The 9,125-nt window shown below is 40.1% G+C and overlaps 1 protein-coding gene across 1 annotated transcript; it reads left to right on the top strand.

The window, feature by feature from the left end:
• Nucleotides 1–3,303: 3,303 nt before the first annotated feature.
• LOC119735632 (sulfotransferase 1C2-like) lies at nt 3,304–9,103 on the top strand. The gene is made up of 7 exons (XM_038209419.1): nt 3,304–3,526; nt 4,171–4,332; nt 5,994–6,130; nt 6,440–6,674; nt 6,922–7,016; nt 7,596–7,773; nt 8,497–9,103. The coding sequence occupies exons 1-7, from the start codon at nt 3,499–3,501 to the stop codon at nt 8,601–8,603; spliced, it is 942 nt and encodes a 313-aa protein (XP_038065347.1). The 5' UTR covers nt 3,304–3,498; the 3' UTR covers nt 8,604–9,103.
• Nucleotides 9,104–9,125: the final 22 nt, after the last annotated feature.

Below are 9,125 nucleotides of genomic sequence, written 5' to 3'. Positions count from 1 at the left end.
AGCATGCAAAAAGTCATCCGAGACCGTTTGTTCAGCACGTAACTCACAAAATATCCCTGCGCAGTCTAGTGGTTGCGAAGGGCGATTTCTAAAGGTTACGTAACACTTTATTTTGAATGAAACTACATGTGCACAGACACGTTCGCGTAGGCGGGTGAAATCTTTGAAAATGTATTTCTCCAGTTTGGAAGACCGTATCTTAATGCAACTTTCAGGATTGATTTCGCTACTAATGATCCAAGTATGTGCTGAAAATCGTTGTGATATGTTTTTCACTTTTCGTTGAAATTGGAAAAATAGGAGTGGCTACGCGTGCATTTTTGAAAGTTTTGACACTGACGTTTGCAATATCTGTCCATCTTTTCAAGCCTCATCGAATATTAATAAGTCCCTTTCCATTATGGTGTGCAGTAAAAAATTTGAAAAAAACCTCCTTCACGAGTTATTTATTGATAAATGTCACCCTTTTTGCCGTCTTCCATTGGTCGATACCGAGACCCACGCCAAAACACGCTGAGTGACACTAATGAATATGTTACTATACAATACGTTATTGTGTGGCTTGGCCGAAATCGGTCGACCATACCGCCAAAGACGCTTTGCTGAACAATGCATGTGGGTTGGGACGGCAGAAATCGTCGTCGAAATTTTCCATGGAGACGGTTCAAAGTGTAACACTAGCGTTTACAACAACTATATTTAGCTAAAATTCGAAATATACTTAGTATGATATAAGTGTTCAACTACTCGTGAAATAACAATTTTGAGAAATTCCTAGAAACGATATAAATACAGAGATTTGGGGAAGTTTTCGGACGATTTCCTCCAGACTTGAAGGTCAGCTATACCAGTAACCAGTACTGCCGTTTCGGAATGGATGACGGCGATTTTTTTTCACTGACATAAAGTTTAGAATTTCTTCGTTCGTTATAATTTAAAATTTAAATCATTCTCTACATATTTTCTGAGAAACACAACGTTCAAAAGGCTATGTTTTTGTGGTGCATGAATTTCACTGCTCTGCTATAGCGTCTAAGTACGTAATTGGATTAGCCTTGCTTAACAATGGCAGACGCTTTGCCTTAGCAACCACATGACTGTGTGCACGGTGAATTTTTGCTGAGATTTCTGCCTCGCGTAGCCGTGAAGTAAATATGTATCCTGTTTGATTTCTTTCGCCTAGCGAGGTGAAAAACCCACCGTGTGCGGTCAACCCGAGCTACGTGCTGAGCAAACGGCCTCGAATGACGTTTTGCTCAGCACGTAGCTCTCATCATTTTATTGTGTTCAATGAAACCCAACTTTTCAATGAAGAAGACGGAATTCATCTTTTCTTTCCCTGGCTCTGGGTTTTCCAAAGGAAGTAAATCCGCCCATTCACTCCGTTTGACACATTTTATTGACTGTTTGCTTGCTTACCCGTGGTTGGCCAAATTATTGAAGATCAACGTTGCAAAAACAAATAATATTCTTGTTTCCAATGATATCATTGGATTGCTGGAAGTACAAAATATTCAACAATCGCTGTGTAGCAAAGACGTAACGTAAAACTGCTGGTATTATCTGTTAATTGCCAACTACGGCATAAATGTTTGCCCTTGTGGCAGCCCTAGAAAATGTCGCTCATGGTATACAATATAAATAAATGTTAACGCTACATAAATATACGAAAAATATATCATAGCTGCACCCTACCCAAATAGCATGTCCGAAAAATGTGCACCCATGGTGTTCTCACTTGCTTTTGGGTAGGTAACGATCCAACAGTCGTCGGCTCTGACCTCAAATGACCTCAGCTCGTCCATGATTTTGTAAATGTTTGAATTAATGGGACTCCTTCGTACTCACCCAGCGTGTACGGTTGCTGGGCCGTGTACATTTCCCTCATCATTTCTCGAACTGCAAGCCAAAACAAACGTGCTAGACTATTAAAAATACGTTAAATCTCCGTCTTTGATCCGCAAGGATTATCGAAGAACATGCAGCACTCTTATTCTTCATAGCAAAAACACGGAAGTGCATTCAAAATATATCAAAATCTTAGGCAACAGACAGAATTAACGATATTGTATATAATAGGGTTTTGACACAGAATAAGATTTCATTAATTATGACACGTAAACGTGGAATCTGGAGTAAATTATGAGACAGTAAAACGGGCCAAGATTTTCAGGGAATTGACAATTAAGATACTGCTTTCGAAACAAACCTCTGTGGATGTATATACACAATTAAAGTGTACTTACAATCTTCGACAGTTCATGTCCATGGCGATGGAAGCATACGTCAGTTTAAAGCCTGTGCATAAAGTAAGGTATATATGTATAGAGAAATATTAATCCTGTGGCAAAACATGAACACAACCCTCAACTCAATGATATAGCCTACATGTACACATGTGCATGTACATGTAGGCCTGCATGCACATTCGAGTGTGCATGCAGTAACAAGGGTTGCGTGATAGCTTATACACAACACTCAGTGCTGGCGGTACAATGCTCGACCTTAATAAATATGCGACCTATATTGTGGTGTGCTCCGACATAATGTTAGAGTTGTTGGTTGGTACACTCTGGAGGTGCCACACTGAAAAATTGACTGGGTTAATTTTACCAAAAAAGGGTGAAAACTGGAACTACCCAAACTTGGGTTGTTCTATAACCAATTGTTTGGGTTATAATAAATGTTAAATTCAACCAAAAGTTGTAGTCATACAAAATCAAATTAAATTTGGTCTTGAATGACAACAAGTTTTGTTGAATTTAGCAGAAATTCTAACCCAAACAATATTAGTTATAGAACAACCCAAGTTTGGGTACGGTAGTTCCAGTTTTCACACTTTCTTTGGTAAAATTAACCCAGGCAATTTCTCAGTGCATAGTTCACTCTGAAAAAAAGTCTATTGTCAGATTCACCCTCAAACCAGTGCAATTGAACGGTCTCGTTATTCCGTAGAAAGGCAAGCTTCGTGTTATTATTATGCCCTCCCATGAGCTGTGCCCATTAAATTATGCTGTGTGCTGAGTTCCTGTGTTGTCATGTACACTACACGTATAGGCGTGTTATTGTATACAAGATCAGAGCGAAACACATTTGGCAGACAGAGCGATTTGCTGGGTTATTCCTATTCCAGTATTCGACATACATGTAAACAGCTTCAATGCCTCTTGTGTTTGGTATTATTGAGTATAGGCCGTGATCGACGATCGTTAGGCATAAGCTTATGACAGCATAACGCATTTGTTTTAGCTTTCGTTCACCAAAATGAACAGTTTATATTTTACTGGCACTTTCACCGTGGTCTGTGCTGAATGAAACACCAATAAAGCATGAGTATTGCTCTGCCAGTGCAATTCCGCTGTTTTGTATAGCGCACGGATGAGCATATGTGATCAACCCTATTGTGGCTATCGTTGCACAAGTGGGCTGCCTTTGACGAATATTGTGCTTACGCTCATCTTTCATCGCCACACGTCCATACGTTCAGTTTGAGCCATAATGGACAAGTATGTCACCATGGAAGAATGTAAGTACAGTCGATCTTGTTCCCATCGTAACGAGCAATTTTCTACACTCTATTCATGTTTTTTTTACAGCACATGCAGAAATTATTCTTCATTATAATTATATCCGATCGACAGCTGTGCTCGAGTCAGAGATTTATGATCCATCTAGAATTATAGTGTGGACAACAATCATCCACAAATATACGATTGGATTTGGTTTTCACTGCAGATATGTTTTTGGTGTGTTTTTTTTTTAAAAATATATACATAATTTATGAAAATTAAACAAACTGAATCTTGGCTGAGATATCTTTCATTGTCCGTTCATTTTGTTTTTTTCTATTTACGTACTTACCCAGTTTAATAGTTGACTTTTTCGGTCAGTCAGTCTGGTTTGTCAAGGTAGAACCATAATGGTAGCAAGGTCATTTTTGATTGTGGGGTCGACTCGTTAAGCGGCACACTGAGCGTCGCTAGACCATTTTTGAATGGGGGGGGGGGGGGAGGTGTAACAATTAATAATACATTGCCGACAAAATCATCTAGCTGTACTGAAAGGTAGATATGGTATTTTCCACCGGTCACCAAGCCTCCATAAAATCACAGGGAGGAGGGCTTTCAACTACATAATTTACATCGTAATTATTTCCCACGTTGCTTGTAGATCGAGAGTTGAGAAAGAAAGTGTTCACAGACGAGCATCCGCACACGTTGGGCGAGTACGAAGGAGTGCAGCTAGATTCCGGCATTTGTGAAATGATGGATGAGCTCAGGTCATTCGAGGTCAGAGCCGACGACTGTTGGATCATCTCTTACCCAAAAGCAGGTGGGTAACTAGGCCTATACAGTCTTGGTCCAAAAACTGGTAGTTTGTACGTTAATTGCTCCCCAAATGCCGGATGTCGACCGATAGCATGCAAGGCAAGCCGCCGCTGTGGTAGAGAACACTATCAACAATCATAGACCAATCCATTTTTCGGGTATGTTTGCCCTGAGACCCAAGGAATTCCGAGCATAGTCTTATACAGGGTGCCCCCCCCCCCCAAAAGGCTATACAAACAGACTATACCAATGTAATTCTGTTAAACGAAAATTAGTGATACCAAGATAGCCCAATTCGGTCCAGTAGTTTTGCTCTGGAGCAAAAACACTGTACCGAATGGGATATCTTCGTATCAATTTTCTTCTGAAAAGATTCTCCGTCCGTTGGTATGGGTGGTTTGAGTCTCAAGGTAGTGGAAGTATGCAGTTCCGCTTTTGTGTGGTGCCACTCTGTATATGCCTCACCGGCTCCGTGCGCAATCCGGCCGGAAAGCTTGTGAGATATATGCTCGGAATATTGGGCCGGTGCGAAGTTCCTATAAGACAGTCGATTTATCTTGTCACTATCCACCAATGTGACAGCTTGGCCGCGCTTGTATATCTAATGGCCACTGCGTCAGTTGGTAACGGAATTATTCTCGGACTTAGCTTGGCCTTGAAACAAATCATCTAGAGCCATTGGAGAAAAAAACACCGTTGATTTTATTTTATCTGTCAAACGGACTTGATTAAACACAATAGAAAATTTCATTTTGCAGAAAAAAAAATGAAAACGTGAAATTCCGGATTAAGAAGTTATTTCAAATCATGTGAAATATTTATTCATGACTCTTGATATGTGCCACGCATGAGTATTATAGTAATTGACTACTGGTTGCGGAAAAAAAGAATATTTGCGATCAGCTGCACACTTTTTAAAAACCATCTCCGATCGATACCATATGAAGTCAAATAAATCCACCAGTTCCGAGGGCATTTAAAACCATCCTTTTATTCACTTTGAAAATGTTTTGTTTTTTTCAAATTGAATCAGTAGGCACGTATCCATGTTCAGTTGGATTATTTTTGAAGTCATCCTTTAAGAGAACAAACAGGTAAAACAAAATCTAAAATAAGAAAGCGAGGTAACCTTGGATAAAGGATGATTTTAGGGAAGGATGATTTCCAAAAAAAAGTGGGTTTTTTTTCGGCTGGAGATTCAGAAAACAATTGTGAAATAGTGCTCATTGGTGGAGAGGTTAGGTCAAAAAAATACTCGGTCTCTGGTCAGACCAAAGTTCCGGAATTAATGCCACGACGCGGCTTTTTTTTTCAAGCTTGGATTGTACAGACAAGGTGAGGTACTATTTTGCTTTTTTGGTGTCCTCATGTACATTGGTGTCCTCTATAATTAGCCTCGGTACCTTCGATCATTTGCCTTGGTGCAATTTCCCATTCTTTGGTGCTCCTTGGTAAAAAAAATTGAGGAGGTGCGGCAATAGAGGGCGCTGTTGGAGCTACCGCGGAACATTTTGGGAAAAAAAGGTTGACGCGCATGGTTCAAATCGACGCGCGCCCTGACCAGAGACCGACTTTTTTTTTTTGGCCTTATACTGTTAATTTCCTGGCCTTTTCATCTTTACCAAAGACATGGATTGTTTATTCGCCTTGTTTTATATTTCACAGGTACAACGTGGGTCCAGGAGATCGTGTTTTGCGCAATGCATGATGGGAACTTGCAGGAAGTCAACAAGACACACACTAAGATGCAGGTGCCGTTTCTGGAGCACAGTATGCCCGAGGAAATAAGGCGCCTCAAAAACGTAGGTGTATGGCTCCAACCCAATCCATAGATTGCTGCTTTCATAGTGTGTTGTTGTTTCGGGACTTTGCATAACACGGACAAAATGCCAAATACTGACACCTCTAATTACGTCAGATTTTAAGTTAACTTCGTTGCAGATGTTATTAGGTGCAAATAATGTAGGTTTCCACGCAGATTAACTGCATGCCAATCAGTATTATGTGAAGAATATTAAATTTTGCTCTTATCCAAGCAGCCACCCTGCCTCAGTAGCTTAATTAATGTGCCATCGACAAAAAGACTTTCAATGGATTTCTATTCTCCACAGCTTCCACCGACTCACAGAATAGCGGACGAGATGCCTTCTCCCAGAGTCATCAAGTCCCACCTTCCTGGCCAGCTCCTGCCTCTACAAATCTGGACCAAGAAAGCCAAGATCGTCTACGTCATCCGCAACCCAAAGGACTTAATGGTGTCTTATTTCTACTTCGAGAACCTGTTGAATTTGAACGGAGCAGGACTACCTTTTGAGGAGTATTTAGAATACAGAAACTCAAACAAAGGTAAAATATTATCTCAGTTATTTGGTGAAACAATAAGGCTTCCATAATGTTTCATGGTTAACACGTAGCTGATGATGTTGTTGACCTAAAATAATATCATTGATTGCTCCCGACACCTTACGTGTCATGATATAATAACAATCCGAATAAACCTGCAGTAGGATGCACATGGAACTGAATACGCTCTCTTGGCAGATACAAAAAAACGACATTTACGACATTGCATTGTTTGGTTGTTTGTTCAAAGCAAGTGAAGGATCATGGTGGGACCACTACTTGTACTTTTGGAAGAGAAGGCACCAACCCAACGTTCTGTTGCTACGGTTTGAAGATTTGAAAAGAGTGAGTGTTTGCTTTTACATGTTTAAGGAATAACTAACGTTTACTTTAATAGTGCACCATACGAGAAATTATTCGACGATGTTTTCACGAAGTGACAAAAACCTCCACAATCGAAAATGAGTTTTGCCGACCAATTTATTGCATTTGAAAAAGGACGAATATAACTGAGTTTCAAAGCGAAATATTGTTTACTTTTGTAATTATCGTAAACAAACATTTGACAAAATGCCTAAAATCTGTGTTTTTCTGTTTTCACGAAGTGACACAAACTTACCTCCTTAGCAGGGCCAGAGGCATAAAGCATTTTTCTACACACACGTTAGGATGGGATTGGTACCCTTCATTAATAGCATCTGGTTTGTAATATATCTATTCCATGATATGCGTTCAGACCTGGCGTTTGCACAACATTTGCGGATCTATACGGGGAAGAGACAGTGGTGACCACTCCAGGCCTAGCAGCCAGAAACAAATCTTCTCATGAGCAAATCCTTGATCTGCCACTTGTGCAAGACAACCACCTCTCGACTTCCAAACTGTGACTAATCAACGGACGTGTAATATCCATTTTGAATGCAGGATCTGCGAGGAAACGTGGAGATAATCAGTCGGTTTCTGGGCAAGGCTCTGTCTGCCAAGACACTGGATGACATCACGGAGCATTGCTCATTCGACAACATGAAGAGCAACCCTATGACCAATCCTGACTACTTACTTTCAACCGACGAGAGACCTGGCTGTTCCTTTATGCGGAAAGGTGAATTTTCCAAAAGTTCTCCCTAGCCCCAAAAAGCGATCAAAACAGTCACACAAAGTAGAAAGGTCCAAACAAAAACAACCAAGCCCCTCAGTCATAAACATTAATTTATTTTAAAATAGAGAGGTCGGGGTACCAACATGGTAATTTTTATTCTTCGCCAAAAATATCAAATAAAATGTGTTAAAAATATAGGGTTTTCGAAAAGTGAAATTATTCAGGTTTCCTCAAACACTAAACAGGAACAAAAACATCTATTGATGCGATCGAAGGAACCGAATATTATATTTTTTTCTTTTCAATTTGATACGACAAAACGTAAAAAGCAACCATTGGACAATAATTTAAAAGAATAATAACCTAGTGCATGCGTAACAAAAGAGGTTGTGTATCGCTAATGTTAACATGCCAGAACCAGTGAACACAGTGGTTTTGCTAAAGCTGTTGTGAATCCGTTTCAAAATTGGTTTGATTCTCCTCTGTGAATTGAAAATAAGCACCACTGTGGTTGTAAATGGTGTGGTGACAATCTGCTGAAAGGTATAGTGAACCATTTTCAGGTGCCAAGTTGTTCAAAGTAGGATGTGCACTACACCGTTCGTGTAATGTATCGTTTAGGAATGCACGTGAACTGATGTAGGAAGTGAGCCTGACCCGGGGAGGATGTGACGTCACCGTTTCTCAGCATATAGCTCTACTTTTGTTGTCCTTTTTTAATTTTAGGTAAAAGTGGGAGTTGGAAGACCCACTTCACTGTGGCGCAGAACGAAGCCATGGACGCCCTCATTAAGGAGAAGCTGCACGGTACCGGACTCACCTTCGATCACTGACCAATCAGATTGCATTGATTTGTTAGAGCTAGCCAATCAGGCATTGGAACAGTAAAGCGATGAAACAGAAAAGGCGTTATGCCTACTTACACTGAACGTTACTAATTTTACTGATAGAAGTGAAGCCAGATAACCTTTCACTTGAGTAAAAGTGTATAGGACCTATCCCTATTAAATTATGACATAAATCGGCAACAATTCTCGAATAAATGGTTGATAATTATTTGACCTTTGACATATAAATTGTCCCCGGCTCAGAATTTGATGTTTTGGTCTTTGCAACCAATGGAGTGCCCGCCTTCAAAATGAGACCTGCATTCTCTCCCCAGTGCTGCCAAATGTTACCATACCTACGCCATTGTTCGAGCCCCGTAGTAGAACACTTGTAATTTGTTTCTCATATTTGCTCTTCCATGGGACAGTAAATAGGGTTTATATATTTACATGTGACTTTTAGCCTTCGAAAGGTAAATACAATTTGCGAATTTCAATCACAATAATATGGATTTTAAAATCCAGTGC

Source organism: Patiria miniata, unplaced genomic scaffold (assembly GCF_015706575.1).
Source record: "Patiria miniata isolate m_02_andy unplaced genomic scaffold, ASM1570657v1 HiC_scaffold_29, whole genome shotgun sequence".
Lineage (NCBI taxonomy): Eukaryota > Metazoa > Echinodermata > Asteroidea > Valvatida > Asterinidae > Patiria > Patiria miniata.
Note: the sequence above shows the minus strand (reverse complement) of the source record. Positions and strands in the feature narration are given on the sequence as shown.

Excerpts from the sequence above, each read along its gene's own strand:
- LOC119735632 (XM_038209419.1), top strand. The coding sequence starts at position 3,499 with ATGGACAAGTATGTCACCATGGAAGAAT. Across the intron at positions 3,527-4,170 it reads GTATGTCACCATGGAAGAAT|ATCGAGAGTTGAGAAAGAAA; the intron begins GTAAGTACAGTC and ends CGTTGCTTGTAG. Across the intron at positions 4,333-5,993 it reads CATCTCTTACCCAAAAGCAG|GTACAACGTGGGTCCAGGAG; the intron begins GTGGGTAACTAG and ends TATATTTCACAG.